This window comes from Pristis pectinata, chromosome 10, assembly GCF_009764475.1.
Source record: "Pristis pectinata isolate sPriPec2 chromosome 10, sPriPec2.1.pri, whole genome shotgun sequence".
In the NCBI taxonomy this organism is placed as follows: Eukaryota; Metazoa; Chordata; class Chondrichthyes; order Rhinopristiformes; family Pristidae; genus Pristis; species Pristis pectinata.
In genome coordinates, this window is record NC_067414.1 from 62710830 (window position 1) to 62736219 (window position 25390).

At 37.9% G+C, this 25390-nt stretch overlaps 1 protein-coding gene across 5 annotated transcripts in view; it reads right to left on the reverse strand.

Moving 5' to 3' along the window:
• Nucleotides 1–25390, reverse strand: part of wdr35 (WD repeat domain 35) — a 60650-nt gene continuing 35260 nt past the window's right edge. For 3 of the 5 annotated variants that reach the window (XM_052025001.1, XM_052024999.1, XM_052024997.1), the window contains 11 exons: nt 22284–22364; nt 15621–15757; nt 13439–13642; nt 12865–13011; nt 12112–12244; nt 9818–9928; nt 7457–7621; nt 5639–5779; nt 5264–5420; nt 904–1144; nt 11–377 (listed from right to left, as the gene is read on the reverse strand). In XM_052025001.1, the coding sequence (XP_051880961.1) occupies nt 224–377; nt 904–1144; nt 5264–5420; nt 5639–5779; nt 7457–7621; nt 9818–9928; nt 12112–12244; nt 12865–13011; nt 13439–13642; nt 15621–15757; nt 22284–22364 (1671 nt within the window). In that variant the 3' untranslated portion in view covers nt 11–223. Of the gene's footprint in view, nt 378–903; nt 1145–5263; nt 5421–5638; nt 5780–7456; nt 7622–9817; nt 9929–12111; nt 12245–12864; nt 13012–13438; nt 13643–15620; nt 15758–22283; nt 22365–25390 lie in introns of all 5 variants that reach the window. The other 2 variants (XM_052025000.1, XM_052024998.1) reach the window with 2 other exon arrangements.

Below are 25390 nucleotides of genomic sequence, written 5' to 3' on the forward strand. Positions count from 1 at the left end.
CTGGTTCTGTCAAAAGTATTCTATTATAACATTCTTTGCATATAATTAATTACATTCCTCTGTACTGGTACTTCCATGAGAAGTGTCATAAAATAAGTAAATCATGTTTTCAGAAAAATATTTTTGAGGCAGAGAAATTCAATACAAATTTAACACCATTCTACATTAGACATTGCAATGTTCATTTAGAATGAGGTTGAAAGTATTTTTAGCCTATGCTGCTTTATCCCACAGGATTATGACATAGGGGACAGAAATTGTAGTTGCTGATATCCTGTTCGTGAGCACAATGTTTACAGATGCCACACATCCAGAATTGGTAGTCTGCAATTGGCCGTCCTGTCACAATACAAGTTGGAAGTTTTCCTTCTCCTCTGCTGAAAAAAAACATTTACACATTTTCATAAGTTTTCAATAGGTTTAGTAATACATTGTCACAATACAGTATGTAGATGCAAATTCAATACAGTTTTCTCTTTGCATCAACTCTTCATCACTTTCAGCATCAATAAAGAACTTTGCATTTGTCAGAAAAAAACTATCAGCTTGCTTAGTGCAGCAACTACCATCAGTGTCTGCATCCCTTGTCTGCAAGCTGCACTGTTTTGAAGCCTCAATGTCAATTGAGGGAAATCATGTAGCTGTGCCTCCAAGATGCTTCCATTCACAATCATGCTGCCTCTCACTGATGATTTATTATCATCATGTATAATCTAAGACATTTCAGAAAAATTGCAGCAACAGATTTGTCATTTTTAATATTCTTATCATCTTAGTGACTGTGCTTTCAGTTACCTCCCTCAACTTTTCTTTTATTCCTTATTGATAAGGGACATCAATGCTACTTCTCAACACAATCAAAACCTTTCTGCAATATAATACTATCAAGCATTTTGTACTTACCCTTCAGGGAGACTGTCGAGATCAGATTTCTTGCCATCTTTAGGGTTGTGCTTGATGAAGATCTCAAGGGCCAGGTCCTCGTACTGCTGTCTCTGTTCTGGTGTTAACATGTCTAAAGATTCAAGCTTGATAAAAGCTTTGGAACATGTCCCAAAGGCTCGATTAGCACAAGCAGATAATGCCAGTAAGGAGTAAATCTCCACCGATGGGATTATATCTTCATAGTCCCGTAAATGAAGTGCTGCAAATTTACAAAGTGAAATGTATTTTATGACAAGAAATAAAATTACAGGAAATAAAATTAAAATACCTGTTTGATAAAGGGATAAATCTACAAACTAACCAAGTATCTGATAGAGACTTTTGGAAAAATAGCAAGATATGTATTGGTTATTGTAAATACACCAGTTTTGTTGTCCATTTAATTGTCAGATGTGCCACAGGATGCAAGATCCCATCAATTTCAGTTGAATAATGGGCTGAGAATTAGGAAGGACAGGAAATGCAAGCTCCTTTAAGGAAAGAAATTTTATTTAGTTTGATATTTTCCAATGTATTTAGGTGCTTTAGTAAATGTAAAGAAAAAGTTAAGTTTGTAAAATTAGCTTCCTCAATTTTAGACAAAATATTTCTGAATGTCAGAGACATTTAAAAGTTAATAAAAAACCAAAATAGCTGACTGTTGGGCATTTTGGGGCAGGACTTTTTCCCCCCAGTGTGCCAGCGAAAGCCTTGTTACCATTTTGGCCATGCTGCTGGAATCCTGCATGCTCTGGGCCAGTGGGGTAGGGCCTCTCTTTCCATAAAGGCAGTGATTCCAGGCAGGAGGGAGCAATATTTGGCCCAATCTCTATATATTAGCTGTTCTATAGGGTGAAGCATTGCATTAATTATTTTGAATATTAATTCCAATTCTATTAATAATGCATACTATGAGTTATTTCTTTTTAGACATTTTTATGGCAGCAAAATACTTTTTAATTATTATCCTCACTTCAATTCCATGTTCATCAAAAGGGCAATATAAACAGGGCAATATTGACAAATAATAACTAAATTTACATGTTCAATGCAGTGCTCTGCACTATAGGAAAAAAAGGTATTGTGCACATAAATGCAGCTCAGTTCCAACCATTTTGGTTATGGTACCTGGCACTTATTCACTTGGATGTTCTGTTTGGATCTGTAGCATCCTAAAATGTAACAGACTGCTTAACAAAATAAATCAGTGTCTCCATGATGGTTTACCAGAGTAAAATGGGACAATTGATAAAAAAACACATTAGACATTCCACTGTGGTAGCAAGGTACAAGATTAACAGCATGACAGTACTGTAGAAGGTACTCAAAGCAGGAAAAGTATATTTCTAACAGAATACAAAATTTCTTCTGCAAATACTCCTTTCACGCAGACACCAAACTGTACATACTGGAGCTGACCACAACAGTTTAAAAAAAAAATCACATTCTTTCATGCGTCACCATTTCCTACACTTTCTCATATTCTGTATATACTTAAAATATGTTCCTCTCCCCATCCTTCTCAGGCAGAAACCTACTTGACCCCATTTTCAACTAGCTTTGACTTGATTCAAAAGAACCCAAAGTGCTGGATCAGCTCTTCCAAATTCAGCTGATCCTCTTTGAAATAGAAATTGATCTAGCTGAAGAATACAGGTGTTTGTATTTTCAATGGCAATACCAGCTGATGCTGGAACAGGAGAAATGCTACATTTTAAATTAAGATGTTGTCTCGCGGTTAACTGCAAGATGAGGGTCATCATGCTGGGCCCAACATCTGAGCTAGAATGTTATTCCTCATCTTAAATGGGAAACAAAGATTTTGTTTCAACAAAAACAAAACCATGAAGCAACAGTTTTGTACAAAGGTTTACTCAATATTCACGTTAAGATCACAACCAGATCACAAAATAAAATGAAAGCAATTACAAACCTTTGTTAAAACAAAGGCGGCAAAAGATCATATCTAAAAGCACCTTTGATGTGCAACAAAACTGGAATTTCTGACTTTACTTGTGCAAGTTTTGTTTTTCAAATCCACAGCATATTCCTCCAACCACCTCAATCTGCTATTGAGACCCTAATGTTATTTTTTGAAAAGACCCTTAACACTAACTGTTCTAAGAAATATAAAAAAAATGTGGGAGATAATCAGCACATCAAGCAGCATCTATGGAGAAACTGAATTAATATTGCCGGTTGATCACAACCAGATCACAAAATAAAATGAGAGCTAACAGAGGCAAAGTTGAGGTGAGCTGATGCAGTAATAAATAATATTTCAGAGGTAAATGTAGGTAGTTTTGATGATAAAATACAGGATCGAAAAGTGCAGCAAAGCTGCCAACAGTCTGGTTCAGGAAGAGGAATGGAGTGTGTGATTATGATGGGGACTAAAGACAAACTGGAGACAGGATTGGTAGTGTGGAGAACTGAGGGTTCAATTCTGAGGGGCTGGCATTTCTGAGCTGGGTGAGAGGAAGAATTGAAAATGTATTTGAGGAGGGCAATTTGTAAGCAGAGTGAGGAGTTAACCATATCAATGAATATTGTGGCCAGAAAGAAAATTTGAGTGAAATGAGTTGGGGTGAGGTGAGAAAGCTACACATTCAGCTCTATGACTTGGGTGAACCTTAACCCACCAGATCAAACTTTCCCTATTGAAAAAAAATGAAATGGAAGAGCCAGAGCCAGAGACAGCTGAACAGATGGCCTTAATTTTAATGACAGAGAAGTTCAAACTTGCTTGCATCTTTTTGAAGGTTGGGATGGATGTGACAGAGGCACTTTACAAGGGCTGGGAGGTTATTTTTGTATTTCAGGATCATTCTGGAATAGGAACCAGTTTTAGAGAAGAGATGGCCCACTGTTGTGATAACTAAACTACTTGTCTACCATACATGCTCAAACCTTAATCCTTGGACTTAATGGAGTAAAGATTGTCCCAAGCTCTGGAGTTCTTTCCCTAAATCTATCCATTCTCCCTTGAGATGATCCTAAAACATACCTTTCTGATCAAGCTTTAGATCACCTCTCCTGCTATGGCTCAATTAACTTACAAGGCCAAATGGAAAGATTAAATGTAAAACTGCTACCAACAGGAAGATAAATTTTGTTATGCGTTGAAAGTAATTGAAGCAGCTACTAAACAAACCACATGCTTGAGATACACAAAATCAAATCCCATGTTGAGAGAGCTACAGAATGTAGTTGACCTATGGAAGTGTATAAGGTTATTATAGCAATAAACCCAAACTTGTTCCAATCCACATATCCAAGAGAATTCACCAATTCTCCAAAAGTAATGTGATTTGTTTTGTTTTCAACTTGACATTGCATAAATACCACACAATTGATGTCATTTTAAATGATGGTGTTCAGTTTTCTATTTCAGATGGTTCAGATAAATTTTTGTCATAACACATTTCCAGACACAGTCTTTGGGGAAACAACGTCGCTTGGAGTTGGATCAGAAAATTCCTGAATATTGCAAGAACCAACAATGATCCTCATGATCCCTTATTGCCATTGCCTCGTTTAAACACCAGAACTTTGCTTGAAAAAATGTTGATATGAAGGATAATATCTCAGGATAGTTGTACAGAAAAACCCATTGAAGGAAACATTATAGAAAGTCCCTGATGGACATAACTGAAGCTAGTCACTGAGCACTCTATGGATGTATAGATTCAGCAGCCTGGAGAGGTCGTGGATTTCCTACAATATTCCCCAGACAAAATCTGTTGCATTAATTGCTTGAGGCACTGAAAACAAAATACCCACTTTTAAAACCATAAATATCAGGATTCTAAATGGAGAGCAAGGCTACTTCTAGAAGCCCACTTACAGTCAAAACTATAATCTGCCCTTCTATTTGTCCAGCCATATTTCCTAGGTTTATGAATAGGGTCATGTCATTTGATTAAGTGGAATGTGTGCGACTGAGGTGCTGTCCCAAAGAATCAATTGGATTTTGGAGTGTCCCTTCAGGGTTCACAGGGCTTATGGCCTGAGGGGATGTATTAATGATTTCCAAGTCCTGCTTGTCAGGTTTTATGTGCTCTTTCTCAAATGGAGACTGATCAGTTATGATTCGGATCTGATACAGTAGGGACAGCCTATAATTTTGCAGAGTGCAATAGCTATTGGTGTGTATTGTGCAGCCCAACTCAAAAAGTACCACAAAATACAATTGCAGACAGAAGCAACAGCTACTTAATATACTTCAATGGAATTTCTAAATCTTGGCAGGAAGAAACAGTCATCCTTTGCCCCAGCAGATTAAATATTGCATTCCAACAATAGGTCAGAATTCTGTTTGATGTCAAATGATACATACCCGTTTTCATAGCAGCATCTACATAGCCTTCATAAAGCTGACGCTGGGCTAGCAAAAAAAAGTGATAGGCTTCTGCTCCACGCCAAGCATTGTCAATTATACGATTATCTGACAAAGAGGCATCTTCTTCAAGTAACCCAGCAAGAGCTGTTGTAGCCTGAAATAGTAAACATTGCATTGTTAAATGCTTCAATCCAACAGAATTCATTTCACAGATCTGCCTGAGCTGCTGATTCCAGCACTTTTTAAAAAAAATTTCAGATTTCTAGTATCTGTAGTTTATTAATTTTCATGTTTAAATTTAAGTTGATAACTTTATAAAATCAGTGAAACACATACAGAGTACTGAATTAATAGCAGTTCAGAATGCATTACCTCCGATCTCCTGCCTTTTAATTTTGCTCTTTGTGTATTCTTTATCTGTTCATGGTAATCTTCTATGAGTAATGCAGCCAGCACGTAAAGTTTTTTAACACGTAATGGTTTGGTTCTCTTTTTTGCCTCTTCCTCAGCAATCTAAAAGGCAAACACAGTATAACTAAATTTAGAAGAACAAAAAACCTCTAATACAGATAATGTTCTAAATGTACAACACATCCACTGGTCTAACTTTATTTTGGAGACTGCCAATAACTACTCAGAACACAAGTCACACGTAATAATAGGGTATTTCATTAAACTTGGTTAATGGTGAAGTGGTATCCATTCATTTTTCTTAAATTTCTCTCAAGATCGAAGGTGACTTGCTTTCACTCCAATTTTGTGGATTCTGAAGAAGCTGAAGAAAGGCAGGATGTGCTTGTTTGGGAGGTGGTGCACTCCTCCTGCCATTTACACTGGACTTCTGAATGCTCCTGACCAAAGGACTCAAGAGGTGCTCAGTGCCATCCTGAATGCTCCTTCTCCATGATGCCCACAAACCTACAGGGATATGGGGGGGGGGGGGGGGGGCAGGGTCACTACTAAGCAAAAACTTGACAGGACATACAAATTATTGGAACTCAGAAATTTAGTATCATGTACCTCTTTTCTGACTCCTCAAATCTGTACCACCATTTACAAGACACAAGTCAGGATTATAACAAATATTATCAGCTTGCCTGAATTAGTACTACCTAATAAAACATCAGGAACATCAACATACATGAAAATGCTGCTAACTTTACCATTCACTTCTTCCTTAAGTCTGTGCTGTCACCAAGATGCAATGCTGCAACTCAGCAGCACCAAAAAGGGCAACAGATATCACCTGCACGTTCCTTTCCAAGTCAATATGTCAGCATATGCCAGTGGAGTCACAGGTAAACAGGGTGGTGAAGGCAGCTTTTGGCACACTGGCCTTCATAACTCAGGGCATTGAGTATAAAAGTTGGGCACACAGGTTTAAGGTGAGAGGGGAAAGATTTAAGAAGAACCTGTGGGACAACTTTTTACTCAAAGGGTGGTATCTATGTGGAATCAGCTGCCAGAGGAAGAGGTTGAGTCAGGTACAATAACAACTTTTACAAGACTGTTGGACAGGTAAATGGATTGAAGAGATTTAGAAGGTTATGGGCCAAATGCTGGCAAATGGGACTAGCCTGAAGGGGCATCTTGGTTGGCATGGACCAGTTGGGCCAAAGAGCCTGTTTCTGTACTGTATGATTTGGAAACACCACTGGTCCTTCACTGCCCTCAAGTCAAAATTTAAGAATCTTTTCTCACTGATCATTCATAACAACTGATCACAGCAGTTCAGGAATACAGTTCACCAATACCTTCTTAAAAGGCAATTAGTGATGGGCAATACAGGCTGGTCTTGCCAATTACGCCCTCAATCCACAAATGCATAAAAAAAGGCTGGTTTCCCAATGAACAAAAGACCCACAATAAGCCCCATAGTCACAAATAAAATCATTAATTGTGCACCAGCTGGTCACATTGAATTGATATTCAGTATGTATCATTTGATTAAATGTAACTATCTGTTACCAAATCATTCCAGAAGACATTACATTTAAAGCTGGTCAATAATATTATAGAACAAAATCTTCACAACTAATTGTAGGAATTCATTGTGCTATATTTCTAATTTTTAAATTTTTGGTAATGTGAAGGGAAGTGTACAAATACGAAGACATGAAACACATTATCCACCTACAAGAAATCAAAAATATGTTGAGTTATGCCAATGGTACGAGATCGTTGCTTTACCTTAAACATGAGCTTTGCAGCTTCAAGAAAATGATGGGCCTTTCGATAAAGCTCCACGGCTTCCAAGATTTTATTCTTCTCCAACAAATGAGATGCATACTTAGCCAAAAGGGATCCAATTTCTTTCATATTGTGATTCTTGGCCAGCTCAACAGCCTTATTCCACTGAATTTATTTTTAAAAGAAGATATTACTATATTAGTTGTTCCTTGTGATAAATCAAATGCATTAAGAGTTATCACAACAATTTTCCCTCTATATCACACCTAGACATTTGCCGAGAAATTGGAGTTCACCCGCTTTTGGTGCGCAAGTAAAGCCAATTATAAACTGAGACAACGATAATTACTATCCTTCATTTAGTTTAAGTGTGTATATTATCTTTTGTTCTAAATCCATATCAATCAGTCATTCCTAATCTAGAAATAGACTGGAACTTATCAAAATAAGGGCAATATCAAGCATAATTATTTGAAATTAAAAACAGCAAATACATTAAAATTCTTGTTAGCAAAACTGAAGGTCTTTGATCAGTGTGAGTTTATCATACTGGAGGGCTGTGTGCAGTGCTGTCCTCAAAGGCTGATGTTGCAAACACAACTCTTTTTTTATTAATGGCTTGCAAATAGAGATCAACTTCAAAGTTTTGCAGATGTTCAAATATGGCAGAAAGGCAAGATAATGTAAAAACAGACATCAGGAAAATAAACCCATTTCATGGACAAAAACATTCAGATGCAATTTAAATTTAAATTTTATTTACAGCGTGGTAACAGGCCTTTCCGGCCCAACGAGTCCGCGCTGCCCATTTTAAACCCATATTAACCTACTTGTACGTCTTTGGAATGTGGGAGGAAACCGGAGCACCCGGAGGAAACCCACGCAGACACGGGAGAACGTACAAACTCCTTACAGACAGCAACGGGAATCGAACCCCGATGACTGGCGCTGTAATAGCGTCGCGCTAATCGCTACACTACCGTGCCGCCCCTAAGATGCCCACATTTAGCAGACAGCAGTGTTCTAAACAGGCCAGATGTTGTAGTAATAGTGATTACAAAGCAGAAACTCTTTATTCACCTTCATTACACAAGCAAATGAACAGTAACTTCAGAATTTCTGTACATATCTGGTATTACAGTTGCAAAAGGCTGAATGGCCTACTTGTAACATAGAAATTTCAACATTACTGTTAGTCATTTATTACTCCTCCACAATCTGTACTGTTTGAGCCTTCACCATCACAATCAAAAGTCACTCGAATTGATCAGACATTCAGCTAAAATATTATGTTGCCAAAGGAATTCCAACATTTTTTTTTAACTATTGAGGCATAACTACTGCTTTACAAACTCATTTTATGTATTATAATTCTCACACAAATATCAAATTAGGTTTTTAAATCATTTTTGTCAAGTTCATTTATGATATAATTTATGTACAAGTTGAAATAACTAATGTTCGAAGATTTAACCCCATGTATAAATGTTTAATAGATAAATAAAAATTAGGCTTTTTGCTTCCTATATACTGCTTGTGAGAATACTTCAAAAAGTGACTGGTTGCTGAACCAATTTGATGAATTCACTAGTGCTTTACAGCTGGGATCCCACTGAACTGACAACATTAACAACAGGCTTTAAGAAAAGGTTAAATTTTCACCACAGAGAATAATACATCTCTGTAGGAAACTTCCATCTTGGGCAGTCAAGCAGCATTGCTTCAGTCATCCATAACTTCTGGGCCATTAATTTTAAGAGAAACAGTGATACAATTTGAAAGGGATGTGAAAATACAAGTCTGCATACACTTCCTTGAAAGTGGTAGAACATGTTGATACTTTTTTTTAAATTTTAAAAAAGGCATCTCTTTAGTTTTATAAACAAAAGCAAGTAGTATCAAGGCCTTAATAAGAATACACTCCAAGAAGCATTTTGATGCAAGTATTTAAAACCTTGGAGTTTTAATGAAATAAATCAGGAGAAACTATTTTTAGTGGAAGAAGAGTTCCTGATTAGAAGGCACAGGTGACTGGCAAAATAAAACCAGGGTGCTTGAGAACCTTAAAACATTATAAGCAAGTCGTGTGATTTTAGATATACTGCCTATTAATGGGAAGCATATTTTTTATAACATTGGAAAGAAAATTGGATAAATAATCAATAAAGAATAAAATAGCAGGCTCCGAAGAAGCATCAAGTGGGTAATTTGACGATTCTTTTAGCAATAATACTGGTTTGGTTGGTTGAATAGGTAACAAGGTTAAACATTTATATTTTAGGAAACAAAGTTAAAATGAAGATACTCATTAGAAAACCATGTCATTAAATGATAAATTGCTGTTCTATCTTATTATCCCACCTGATTCAGATGGATACAGGTTTCAACTGCAGCTTTGGCTTGGTTACACTTCAAGAATGCAGATACAGCTTGCTCACACATACCTACAGTAACAAACATGTGAGCTATTTCCTGCAAAAAAAAATCAAAGAATTCACAGAATCTGTTGTGTCAAAAAAAGTCTTAACAACTGTATAAAAGGACTAGTTATAGATCTTGATGGCTGAAGAAACTTCTTTCCAGCATCTGTTACAGAAATTCCCAATGGAAAAGGAGACAAAAGAAATGTTTTATGATGAAAATCTAATTTTCACCTCCAGTGAAATGACTGAAGATTTCAAGAATTTCCTTCCGAAACAAGTGGAATATATTTTGAATGCACTTTAATTGAGAACTATTTAAAACAGATGTTATTAAAATCTAACTTGAAATGATGCCATCCTAGACCAGTGTAGATATTAAAATAAATTATGTAACATAAATGACATATAGTATGAATAACTTTAGTAATTCTTTATATCATTTAAATAAACTAGTTCAAACTTACTAATAATTTTCATTTCTATCCCAACTTTAGATACCAAAATTTGAATTTCAAATGAAATCACTTTGTGCAAAAAAACATCTGTATGTGCTGCACATAATGTTAATTACTAGTTTAAATGACAAAACTATCACATCAAAAGAAATCATGTGGCATTGAAAACATTATTTTGGGAAGAGAGGAAATATGTATCCTTCCTTCTGAAATTAATGAAACCATACCCTCTGAAAAAGTTTCCCCAAACACAACAACTTGCTGAATAAACCATTTGCCTTTAAAACAAATGTAGCTAACTTTAAAAAAGTTAACAGCAGTTAAATCAACCAGTCAATTGAAATTAATTACCAAATATTAATAATTAAGCTGACCTATATATCCAAATCACTTAGTTTGACTAATTTGGAGCAATTAGTGATCAACATATAAACTTACACAAAATTCCCTTTGCATCATTGGCTTAGCAGGAGAAGCCAGAGAGCGGTAGTAGATAGTTGTCTCTCTGACTGGAGGGCTGTGACTAGTGGTATGCCGCAGGGATCGGTGCTGGGTCTGTTACTGTTTATCATCTATGTTAATGATTTAGATGATAATATGGTAAACTGAATCAGCAAATTTGCAGATGACACCAAGATTGGGGGCATAGTGGACAGCGAGGAAGGCTATCAAAGCTTGCAACGTGATTTTGACCAGCTAGGAAAATGGGCTGAAAAATGGCAGACAGAATTTAATGCAGACAAAGTGTGAGGTGTTGCATTTTGGAGGACAAACCAGGGCAAGGCTTACACAGTGAATGGTAGGGCTCTGAGGTGTGCGGTAGAACAAAAGGGACCTGGGAATACAGATCCATAGTTCCTTGAAAGTGGCATCATAAGTAGGTAGGATCATAGAGAGAGCTTTTGGCACTTTGGTCTTCATAAATCAGGGTATTGAGTACAAGAGTTGGGATGTTATGTTGAGGTTGTACCAGACGTTGGTGAGGCTGAATTTAGAGTACCATGTGTAGTTCTGGTCACCTACCTACAGGAAAGATATCAATAAGCTTGAAAGAGTGCAGAGAAAATTTACAAGGATATTGCCAGGACTTGAGGACCTGAGTCATAGGGAAAAGCTGAATAGGTTAGGACTTTATTCCCTGGAGTGCAGGAGAATGAGGGGAGACCTTATAGAGGTATACAAAATTATGAGGGGTATAGATAGGGTGAATGCATACAGGCTTTATCCCAAGGTTGGGTGAGACTAGAACTATAGGTTTAGGGTGAAAGATGAAACATACAAGGGGAATCTGAGGGGGATCTTCACTCAGAGGGTGGTGCGAGTATGGAATGAGCTGCCAGCAGAAGTGGTAGATGCGGGTACAATTGTAATATTTAAGAGAGGTTTGGATAGGTACATGGATGGAAGGTGTTTGGAGGGATATGGTCCAGGTGCAGGTAGATGGGACTTGGAAGATCAGGTCAGCATGGACTAGATGGGCCAAAGAGCCTGTTTCTGTGCTATAGTACTCAATGACTCTATAAATATGTAGCAAAGATTTAAATTATGATCTTTTTGCAAATAATGATGGACTAATCACAAATCAATTAATGATTTACATTTGTAATTTGATTCACTAGTTACAATAAAATTCTTTGCTCCCTTAACATTTCACTTAAAATATATCACACCTTTAAATTCTACATAGAATTTACTTAACAGGTTTATTTTATCCTAATTTTATGTTGAGATGAACCTGAACATTTCATTCCAACAAGAATGCATTATTCTCACTTACAGGAAGCAGTTTATTATTTTCTGGAAGGGCATTGGCCAGTTTATCCAAACCATCATAATCTTCAAGCATGTAGTAACACTCTGCCAGTCGCTCCTGATTCCGTCCTTGAACATAATATTGAACTGCATTCATCCTGTTAACGTAAAAGGATTTTAAATTGCATCTATTCTGAATGATCTTTGGTATCTGAAATTTCCATATAGTATGTTTAAATAGATGACTAAATGTATCTACATTATCAAAAGAGAATAAAATGTATATTTTCTGTATAAAATTTGCATTATTCCATAGTATCCATATAGATACAAATTTTAGAAACATCAAGATTGAAATGTAGTTCATTAATTCTTCGACCATCTAATAGCTCCAATTAGCAACCCTGTATTCCTGGGGATTTTTGGTCTAGAAAAATAGTGACTGGACAAATTTCTATTGGGAAAGGATATACGGGGAAATTAGCAAAACATTGACAATATGGACATGTAAAAGTTATTGGAAGGATAGCTTACATGGAGCAATGGTCTACTGCTGTTGCCAAAAATATACTGTCCCTGAAAATCTCTTAAAGTTATAATTGACAAATCTCTTTTCAGAAGACAAGTAGAATCACCAGAGAAATTATACAAACGCTGATACTAATGTCTTTCTAGGATCTCTGTTAATTTTGCATAGACTTGCAAAACTATATCCATGGAACACCAGGCCTTCTAAATTTATTTCTAATTAAATCATTTTGTATAATCATCTTGTTACCACTTCTGACGATCTGCAAAATAGTCTCCAATAGCATTATAAGCCTGCTCAAGCAGAGCATCGTCAGCATCACCAGAACCAGTCTTTAGTAACTGCAGTACTCGAAACCAATCTCCCAACTTGATCCTTAGATCAATGGCCAAATCCCTAAAGAAAGAATTGACAATAGTTACATATAGACATGAAGTATAATCTCCATAAATATTACTTGTCACTGCCAAAACTAATCAAATAATTAAAAAATGAAATTGGAAATGGTTTATTATTGTCACATGTACCGAGATACAGTGAAAAACAGTTTTGAAAACCATCCATACAAATCATAACAAAAAAATTAAAAGGTGCAACAGTGTGAACTAGATGGGACACAAATCCATAATCCCCAGCTGGGGATTCCCAGTTTAGGCCTGGGGCCAGAAGGCCCCTCAAGGACCCTAACAGCTCCTCCCACATCCTCATATTCCCTGATATCCAAGTATCTATCACAGTCCTGATATATTTAATGACCCAGCTCCCAAAGGAGTAGAGAATTCCAAAGACTCAGCTGAAAAATATACATCAGTATCGTTAACACCTTCTATCCATGTTTAGATACATCCTCTCGGCTTCCTCAAATCTTCCAAAATAAGCTGCAACTTCTGCTTGTTTCATGGATTCACTCTGAAGGTTTCCAAGACGTTTTACAAACTCAATTCCCTGGTAATCTTTACAACGGACAAAGGCCTGTTCTGCTGTTTTTAAGTCAAGTCTCTGGAGAGCAGCTTCTGCAAGCAGGCGCCTAAAATACAACAGAAAGTAGCTCCTTAGCAAACAAGGTTAGTTACACTTGTGTATCTTACAATATTAGAAAAGTACATAATGGCACTAAAATAAAAGTTTGTTATTGTTTCTACTGAAAAACAAAGGATACATCACTATTACTGCATTTTAAAATAAATAACCAACTTTCTTATAATCATGTACAAGGCATTATTGTGCATTCCAACAATCAGCAGCAAATATGCAATGGAAATAATGTTACAAATTGTACATTTATGCAAAATTGCCTCCGATGCTAATACCTACAGGACAAAGTAAGAGAAGGAAACTGAATGACTGCAATTACATAAGTTTACCCTCAAGTTTGCTGAAAACAACAAGATTGGTTGCTGAGATTTTCTTATAGCTATTCACACGTCTCTCACTTACTTTTAACATTTTCTTATTCAAAAGCAAGTAATTGTGCATTTGTACTTAATTTTTTAAAAATATACAGTATATGGTGTTCCATTACAGTTATTGATATTATAAGTAACTCAACAGCATGTCTGCAGTGCCACAGGGCAGTGGCCCACCGCTGCAAGGCTAATTAGATACAGTCAATAAATGTTAGCCTTGCCAGTGATGCCCACATCCCATAAATAAATAAATAGAGAAAAATAAGAAAAGCCAAATCAAATATGGTTTCTTGAAGGATTAATGCCGCTAACATGAAATCATCAAATTCCTTAAAGATAAAACAAGCACATTCTGGGACACTATGTAAGGGATAAAATATACATTACTTAGTTTTTTCCTCAACTTGTATTTCCAGACATCTACAACCTCCCATTTCTGGTACCAGATTCTTGGATTTGTCTTAAAATGGTATACATAGTCTCACACTGCTGTCGGAGGTTCCAGGGCCTATTGTAGGAACAGTGATATCTTTGCAGATCATAATGATCATATGCCTTGAAGAGGAGGGCGTCATGGCTTCAACACACACATGCTACCCTTGCCCTTTTTGGTGTAGAGGTTGAGTGTTTGGAAGGAGTAGTCTTAATAAGTAATCATAGTGCATGTTCTAGATCACACACACAGCAGCCACAGTTTGCAATTGGTGAAGTGTACATGCGTAACCAGTCAAATGAGTTGCTTCATCCCAGATTGTGTAGAGTTTGATCCACCTAGGAAAGCAGAGGGTGTTTCATTATTAATCTGTCTTGTGCCTCACAGAAAACCTTTGGGGAAATTAAGGAGTTGCTCTCCACAAGATACTAGCCTCTGACCAGTTCTTGTAGCCACAATGGGTCCCATCTTCCTGGACCTGGCCCAGGGCCCTGACTACTCTCCGTAGTCTCTACCTTATCCAGGTGCAGACAATGAAGAAATGAACTGAACCCAAGTAGGTACCATCTGTCAAAGGATATTCAAAAATTTTTTACGATGTGCTACATAAATACAAGTAGCTTGTTAATCTAATGTACCGTTAACTCTCTTGTCATTGATGTTGACGTGAAAAAGGCAAATGCAGTAGACTTTTATTTGAAGGACCATGCTGAATTGTCATCAGTACAAATTTGTTACTGATCCAAAAAGGGAGATTTTGTTTCTAGGTTAAGCCCAATGTTATTTTGATAGAACTCCCCTTTTACAAGTTCTGCATTTTAGAGAATTATAATTTACTCCAGAAAAATCTAAAATTAATAATTCAAAGTTTTTAAGGCATGAGAGTCAATAAGAAAACAAAGCTCAGGATGCATTTTAGGATCAGCTTTTGTACACTGCAGAAGGAGAAGACAGACAATCATCACTTAAAGTATCACTGTCAGAGTTCTGTTAATTCCTCCAAAACACCCTTTTTTCACCCACTCCTTCCCTGTGCCCCTTCACACCATGGGATGACTACAAAATACACTTGCACACAAGAGTGACAAAAATGCAAAGCAGGTGTAAACTTTGGATAATAGATAATACAAGTGGTGAAGCATTTATTGTCCAGGTATACTTCTCACCAAAGTCTAGGATGTGGGTTCTCTTCAATGAATGTGCAGGCATCTTCAATGCCTACAGTCTCAATCAGACTCCGACTATCACGTAGTGAACGAATTTCAAAGTTGATAATGTAGTCTTTGTTGGGTTGGCTTGGCTCCTGAGAGAATAATAAAGACAATGCACGTTGAGTTAACTGAATCCACAAGACAAATAACCACAGCATTTATTTTGTCATTTTACATCAAACATTGTTGATTAAAACTACTAGGACTGCAGAAACAGCAAATGATATATTAATGCTGTGTGGTAGAGACGAAAACAACATCATTATTCTGCATAAGTTAAGTTTCTGGTCTTAGTCAGCCTTTGGTGGGAAGGTCAATGCTCTTCCTTGTTAGAAATGAAGGAATACAAAAGGGAAGGTTAAGCTGTGATCGACTCCTAATGCTGACTCAAAAGCCTGCAAGATTGGGGAATATTTTAGTATCATATTGATGCTTTTGTGGGGCATGCCAATAAAAAAAATCTCAAGCACAGTGTAATCCAATAAATTTTATTTTATAAAATTGCACTACACAACAAGATAAATGTAAATGCAGGGTACAGTGCATTAGTAAACTGATCTTGTAACAATTGCTGATTGTATGCAAAGCACGGGCATTCACTTCTGCACCTGCTCAGCACGACATCCAAATTGGCTAGAAGACCCGAAATCACATATTCGAATCTAGCTCTAAACCCACTTCCTACAGAAATCCAAGGCCTAATCCACACGCCTTTCCCATGTTAGATCGCATCTGACCACAGTTTGCACCATGTGCACCACAGTTATTTTTATTGGGTTTACATGGGAGGGAAAAGTAGAGTCAGACTTTGTATTGAGAAAAGGATACAAAAGCTATGACTTTCATATATTAGCCTATTATTTTTAGTCAACCAGGGAACTCTTGCTAGAAGTGTGTGCAATGCTGAATATCAATGTCTTATCAGAAAGTGGCTCCAAAAGCTAAATAGAAATTAGTGCACAACAGTAAGAATTAAAGCATAGTCCCCAAAGTGGCAGGCAGGCAAGAGAAGGAAAGAGTACTAATTACACAAGCAACATTAGTAGGAAGTTAGTAAATATACATTGACTGAGCTCAGCAATGCAATGTGTTCTTCCCTAGAAAATATGCTTCTGCATTGACACTAGTACATTCTTAATTTGGCATTAATTATATTAAAGACCTTACTCTTGCTGTGTTCAACATATACAAAACACCTACATTCAAAATCAGGATTGCCAATGACTTGTATTGAGGAAGCCACTGATTTCCTCTCTTCTATACTGGCTCTTTGATACAACTATGCAATTTGTTCCACCTTCTTGCCCTTTTCCCATTTTCTTAATATACGAACCTGGCTCCACCCAACTATCTGGACAACAACTTCTTTGACTGCAGAAAATAACTTACTTCAATCATCTCAAAATCGCAGTGGAAGCTTGTTGTGTAGTAACTGCAAATTCTGATACAGGTGGGGCAAGTTGTGCCTGATGTAACAGGCGAGGAGGTTCTTTAGTATGTCATGCACTTTTTGTCCATTTGCGCATGGCCTCCATGTACTTTCCAGAGAGGGGAGAGGAGGGGAGGGGAGGGAGAGGGGCTTCAGCTCCCAGTAACCTGGGTTTGATTCCGACCTCGGTGCAGTCTGTGTGAAGTTTGTACACTTTGCATGTGACCTCAAGGGTTTTCCCCTAGGCACTCTAGTTTCCTTCCACATCCCAGAAGACATTAGTTGTTAGGTTAAGTGGCCACTGTAAATTACCCCTAGTGCAGGTAGCTCGTGGGAGAATCAGAGGCCATTCGTATGAGATAAAATAGATCACAGGGAAATAAAAGGGGGAATAGGATTGCTCTGAGAACTGGCATAGATTCAATTCTTAGAATGACATAACACATCTTGTATTCCTTTCCTTGTGTTCACTTCTTTTATGTTCCTTTGGTTGTCTTCACACTCTCTCCAACTGCCCTCTTATTTTCAACCAGATAATTTCATCAACATCCCTGGGATCACCCCATAAGAGACAAGAACAGACTGCTGTAGAACTCAGCAGATCAGGCAGCATCAATGGAGGGAGAGGAATGGTTGAGTTTTCAGGCAGAGACCCTGCATCAGGACAGAGTATAGAGGGAAGATAGCCAGTAAAAAGAGGTAAGAGGAACCAGGTGAGGTGGGGATGATGGGCAGATGGAACCAGGCCGAGGAGGGGAGAGGGGAGTTTTGAGACATTGGCTGGTGAGTGATAGATGGAAATTGAGAGGGAACACAAAAATCAAGTCTGAAAAGAGTGTACTGTGTTGTTCCCCAGGGAACATTTACAGCAACGTAGCTCCCAAGTAATGACCTGGCCTAAGGTACAGAGGTATGCAACTTCAAAATTCACAGATGTGACAATAAATATAAAATGAGGTGAAGTAGCCTATTAGAGAGATTCCCTTTGTCTGATCCATCCTACCTCACCCTACTTACAACTGTAAACTAACTTTCTTTCTCTCTTTCCTATTTTTGATGAAGGTTACTCAACCTAAAATGCTAACTCTGTTTTTACTTCCACAGATGCTGCCTGGCTTACTCGGTGTTTCCAGTATTTTCTGTTTTTGTTTAAATTGAATGGTTGCGAATGTCAATATTATCTAAAAATAGAAAAAAGTAGAAGAGTTTTAAAAAGTGAAAGCCAGGGAAAAGCTGACTTGGTCGCTGTTAAGCACTTAACCAAGCAGAAGCTCAGTACTTTTTAGTACAAGTTGAATTGCAGTTTTCCACTCCAGTTAACTACCAGCCCAGGACACTGTTGCATCGACGGACTCCTCATGGAGTTCAATGGGGCACACAAATATTCTCAGATTTTCCAGTGCTCTGACTGTGAAGTCCACCCTTTGAACCTGTGCCAGTATAGGCCTAGTGCAAGGACAGCAGCCTTATTGAAATCTATGGGAAGAAATGACTGCCAGGAAAATGGTAAGTAGAACCTATTTTATTTGCTTTAGTTCAGTTGGTTTAAATTAGTTTTGTTCAGTTAATACTTATTTGCTTTTATTATTTCAATTTCATTTTTATTATTTTTATTGATATTCCCAGGTATGTTTTAGTACTTGTGCTACCAGCCAAATAATGGAGCAGCTTTTAATCTATCATAATGGCTTCTAACCTGCTGGAAAAAAAACAATGCAAGTGCATCCAACTGATTGTTTTGAACTTTGGTACATTCTTTGAGCCTTGGTACATTCAACTGTGTGCTTTCTCTCAAAATTTAAATAGTATAAAGATCAAAAGTAGAGCCTAACTAACTGCACCAAATCAAGAAGTAGACAAAGTGCAGACAGATTTGACTAACTGACAGATAGTACTGTCTGGAAATTAATGAGTCATGCCAGAGTTTAATATTTATTCCCATGTATGTATCAAGAGGACCCGTTATGTTAACAGTAATATTAGCAACATCATCCAAATGTTGGATCTTAATGGTGTCTGTGTAATTCACAAACAGTGATCCAAACAAGGAAATGCTTTTGATTGTTTATCAACCAGATTGCCATAACGTTGTCTATCCAGGACAAATTGGCAATGGACTAAAGGCTTTATTTCCAACCACCTTAACAATTTTTTGTGTAACATGGAATCATTCCAAACCAGAAACAGCAAGCTAAGTGCATAGTAACAAGTGGTGGAGAAAATAGCACTCAAAATGGAGTTACTTATTTACATACAAATTAATTTACAACAACAGGCAGAATACAGATACACATCTTCCTTACTTAAAATAAATATATTTTTATTTTCATTGAGAATGTCAATGATGTAGAAAAGAACATCTTGTACACAGACACCCAAAACACTAGGAACCAAGTAAAGCCTGCTCAAACTACTCAACACAGGACTCCACAGCTCGCAAAATCATAATTGCATCAAATCAGATTTTGCTTACTTCAAAAAAAAAGGTTGAACACTAATCCACAGCATCACCTCATTATCATTAGGTTGGGATTCTAGTTCTCAGCCATTGCCCACATCATAATCAGAACATGACATGCTAATTTCTGATCTAATGGCTTACACTGCTTTTCATGGGTTTCAAAACACAAGGAATAACAGTCAACAGTCAGAGCACATATCCAAGTCGTCTAACCAGAGTCACAAGGATTACACCTTTTGGAGTGCGAGGAGATTAAAATTTGTATTTGCACAGAGGTATGAAAATGATGCCTAGCCTTGTTACTCATTTAAGTTTCTATCTTTTACTAAAAACACATAAATATTATTATTTTGCACCACTTTCTCAGCTTGCCTATTCTTGGTTGCTTGCTAGCAAGTGGCTTTTTAATGGAAAGAATTGAAAATAGCCGGAAAGAAAGAGCTGCATTTACATAGCAGCTTTCAAGGCCTTAGAACATTCACAGCAAATAAAGTGTCAGTGCATCTCCCACATATTTCAGTGATATTGATTGAAAAGTATTGGCCAGCATATTCAAGGGAATTGCCTTGCCTTTCTTCAAACTAGAGCCTTGGTTCCTTTCACATCCACCTTAGAAACCAAGGAGGCATCAGTTCAAAGTCTCATCTGAACGATAACATGTTCTACAACACAACATATCCTTAGTCCTGCAATAGAAAGCCAAAGTTTTTCCACTTTTTCCACTCAGGTCTTTCAACACAAAGATAAGAATGCCAGCAAGTGAATTATAGTTGACTGTTAAATTGCTTCACTGGTCAAATACAAATCCAATTATTTGGGCATTCCACAGCTGGTGGCACAACACTTTCATCACAGTCCAAACAGCAATTGCCGAGATGTTGTCCAGACAGAGAAATACTCTAACCATCTGCACACCTTGACAAGTGCTTACTGGAACGACACAAAAACAGAGCTTTGGCATGACGATGGACTAGTTCAATATCACTTCTGGTAATGACCAGAGATTGAATGTAGCAGTCTTATTTGTCATTCCTCATCATTCTTAAAATGTCATTGCCCACATTTTAAATGAATATAATAAAGACTTCATGGCTGTTGCCAGGAATCTTGCTCACATATTCAAAACAACATTTTATTATTGTTATAGACCAGTTCCTGGGCAATTTGTAGGGGTGCTGATTCCCACATTTCTGCAGTCAATAACACTCTACAGCCTTCTTTCAAATCCAGCCACTGTCTGTAAGGAGTTTGTACGTTCTCCCCGTGTCTGCGTGGGTTTCCTCCGGGTGCTCCGGTTTCCTCCCACATTCCAAAGACGTACGGGTTAGGAAGTTGTGGGCATGTTATGTTGGCGCCGGAAGCGTGGGGACACTTGCGGGCTGCCCCCAGAACACTACGCAAAAATATGTATTTCACTGTGTGTTTTGATGTACATGTGACTAATAAAGATATCTTATGTGGGAAAACAGTTAGAGACAAACCATCATGCCCTTTCAATGCAAGCAGTATTATCACTGGCAAAATTGGCATAAATCAGCAATCCTGCAGAACAAGCCAGTCACTTGCTGGATGCATTTGTGGGCCACTGACCCAGAGGTCCTAATACATTTTCTAAAGTTGAGAGCAGTGATGATTTTGACAGCCTCTGGTTAAGCAAAGGATACTATGTACATCTGACAGCAAAACACCTTCTAGCAGCCTGCAATATCTATCCCAGAGGATCCAGAGTAACTATTGTCTCGACATCACAAGGGAACAAATCATCTGCTTCCATACAATATTATGAATGTGATCTCCTGTGAGTTGTCCTCTCTGCTCCCCCCACACCACCCTACACCCTCTCCTGTGGCACCAACAGGTCTGTGATCAGCCAACAGACTTGTTGACAGATAACCTAGGGCAGCACAAGCAGCACCCTTCCTACTGACTTAGATCAAACCTTCAAAATGGAAAGAAACATTTTACTTATTGTCAGGTAAGTAACTACTGAGTGCCAAGTACACACTGCCATGTTTCCCTGAAAATGACAAACACACTCCCCAATACCTGCAGGTATGAAGATCTTGATTTTAACGTCCCCAACCATCGCAATATCCTAAAATCAAGAATGGGTTTGATAAAAATTTAAGGTATCAAGTTTTGTGTTCCATTTTGAAAAGGACATTTCTTTAATCTTACTTCAGTCAGGCTCCCAGTGTCACTGGGAATCAAATTTAGGAACCTTGGCCACATTTTCCAGAGTTCATGAAAGCAAACAAAAAATATAGCAAGACAGGAGTGCTTTCTACAGCACCTCAAGACTGTTTTCAATCTTCCTTTAGCAGAATGTGCTACAGCAACAGGCATTTACCACGTACCACCTCACCCCACCCCTTATCTACCACACTCCAATCTCTCACTTTCTTTTCCTCCCTCTCAACTGTGTGGCTCTGATCACACTATCCAACACTACCAATCTCCAACTTTTTTTTGTTGGGGTTTTAAGCACATCACCACACTCCCCTGCAAGGTTAAGCATTCAAAAATATCCAGATCAATTTTACAGAATAAGCCACAGGATAACAGTGACCTGGCCACAGGATGCAATGGATAAATATTAACTAAACCAGTAATGAAAGTGGAAACAGCATAAATGCACATTGCAAAACATTTTTGGGTAAATTATTTAATAAAATAATGTTAACAATGGTTTAATTGATCCACATGATAAATATTACACAAAAATTACCTTCAATATCTCATCCAAAAGTACAGATTTGATTTCCAAATTTTCAAAATTGCATATATACCCAGATGTTTGAATTGGTTCCTAAAAATATGAAAAGAAAAATGCCAGTATTAAAACAAACAACTCCAGAAGCTCAAAACTCCTTTTAAACTGCAACTTGCTACACCTTGCAACTAATTACTAGCTACATCTTCAGTTCTGTCCCAAATATATCAAAAATTGCATTTAAAAAAAGCACTACAATAATAAAGATCAGGCAACTAACATGTTAGTCAATCTTTCACATAATTCATTCTTAAAACCAGAGGTGGCAATTTTAACCTATTCCCTGCAAATAGAAATGCCAATCATATTGCTTCTATGAGATTTTATTTGCCATACCAAACCTTGAGAATCATTGCAACAAACGAGCTGCTGGAGGAACTCAGGCAGCCTCCACAGAGAGAAATGGACAGTCAATGTTTCGGTTCAAGACCCTTCATCTGGACTGGTCAACTATCCATTTCCCTCCACAGATGTTGCCAGAGCAACCAAGTTCCTCCAGCAGCTCATTTTTTGAATCAGATTCCAGCATTATGTCACTGACAATAAACCTGATTCTGATTCATCTGCAGTCTCTTATGTCTCAATAAATACTGTGAGCTTGATTTGCCAGTGAAGTACAATAGGAACAGCAGGAGATGGTTCTATTGAAAAAAGAACAGATATGAAGGGATGTTTACAAGTGACTTTAGTCAGCATATCTTATACCAAATCAGGGCTCAAGCTTCATTTACAAAACAGGCTTGAATTATATTCTCTCTTTAAGCTAAACTTGTGTCAACCTACACATTTATGTAAGTTGTTCACTCTGTGAACTAACATTGACTGCAAGTTGACCAAAATTTCGATCCCAGTATGGCATGACGAACCACAGGATTGTTTTTAATATAAAAAGAACTGACTGCATTCTGAAGAGTTTGAAAACTAACCCAATGACACACATCTCTCCTTTCTCCATGGAGCTTCTGTGGCATGATTGCCCCAGAATTTCCAACTCAATAGATAAGAATCCACCTGAGTAAGAACTTTTCAAGGTGCTAATAAATCATGAGTTCTTTCTTCTCAAAACAACCTCTGTGAAAATTGATGACAAGAACTAATTAAATCATGGAGTTCATAGATACATGTGGACATATGGAACTGTACAGAGGGAGGTTGTTGCATCATCAGTTGTTACAGTGTTACTTTTGTATTATAAACTGTGTATTGGGGGCAAGCTAGAGACAACTTGCGAGAGACTGTGGACAGGACTGTCACCAATAGAGGTGCAAACAAACTCTTGAGAAATTGCAAGAGTGACATGCTCAAAGTTAAAGAAATACATGCGGGTTCAAGTTACAGTTAAAGCTGTGCAAGATTGTTAGAATACAATGTCAATATACAGCATTTTGTAATTTTTTTTATATGATGCAAGTTCATACAATTCTTTTGTAGAATCTTAAAATATTTTATTAGGTAAAGTGCTCTATACGATATTCATTATAGCGTTTACTTAGTTTTAAAAATCTTTAAGAATTAAAAATTTAGGGTCATGCTGCTCCGAGTCTTGACTGGTTTTAGCCCACCTGGACAGGTTCAGACAAAACTCAATAGGTATAAGGGAAAATGTCTTACACTCTGTCCTACATTTGTCACATATCATCTCCTGATCACAGGCCCTGAGATGAACACTATATCACGGTGTCAAGAGCTCAGGGATCAGATATTCCTGTTAGGGTGAAGGGCACAGCTGGTAGGTTTCAGGAACCCTGATTGACAAGAGATATTTAGGCTCTGGTTAAGAAAAAGAGGTAGGCATACATTGCGCATAATCAATTGGGAACTACTGAATCTCTTGATGACTACAAGTAGAATAGGAGAGCACTGAAGAGATAAGTTAGGAGGGCAAAAAGAGGATACAAGAAGGATATGGCAAGCAAGGGGAGGCAAAATCCCAAGAGAAAAAGGGTGGCTAAGGAGAGAATAGTTCCCCTTAAAGATCAGCATGGCCATCTGTGTGTGGAACCAAAGGAAATGGGAGAGATTTTTAATGAATATTTCCCTTCAGTTTTCACTGTGGAGAAACCAGTGGAGGCCAGGGAAATGGGAGAAATGAGTGGTGATGTCTTGGACCACATACAAATTAGCAGAGAGGAGGTATTGGAAGCCGTAAAGTGCATTAAGGTGGATAAATCCCCAGGGCCTGATCTGATGCGTTCTCAGACCCTGTGGGAAGCTGGAGAAGAAATTGTGGAGGCCCTTGTAGAGATTTTTGCTTCATCTCTGGCCACTGGTGAGGTTCCGGAGGACTGAAGAGTGGCTAATGTGGCGCTGTTTAAAAAGGATAGCAAAAACTAGCCAGGAAATTATCGGCCGGTGAATCTGACATTGGTGGTGGGTAAATTGCTGGAGGGGATTCTGAGGGACAGGATCTACCAACATTTGGAGAGACAGGGTCTGACTTGGGACAGTCAGAACAGCTTTCTGCATGGGAAGTTGTATCTGACAAATCTCTGGAGTTCTTTCAGGAGGTAACCAAGAGGGTCGATGGGGGTAGGGCAGTGGATGTTGTCTGTGTGGATTTTAGCAAGACCTTTGACAAGGTCCCTCATGGCAGGCTAGTCTGGAAGATTAGATCACATGAGATCCAGGGGGAGATAGCTGACTGGATTCATAATCAGCTTGGTGTTAGTAAGCAGGAGGGTGATGGTTGAGGGTTGTTTCTCTGGAGGCCTGTGTCTAGTGGTGTGCCACAGGAGTCAGTGCTGGGATCTTTGTTGCTTATAACTTATATAAACAATTGGATGTAAATGTACAAGGCATGGTTAGTAAGTCTGGGATGAAACTAAAATAGCTGATGTTGTAGACAGCGTAGAAGGTTATGAAAAATTACAGGGGTATCTTGATCAGCTCGAAATGTGGGCTGAGAATGGGCAAATGGCTTTCAATCCAGATAAATGTGAGGTATTGCATTTTGGGAGATCAAATTAGGGTAGGACTTCTTCAGTGAATGGTAGGGCCCTGAGGAGCGTTATGGAACAGAGGGACCTAGGAATGCAAGTGCATAGTCCGCTGAAAGCGACTCA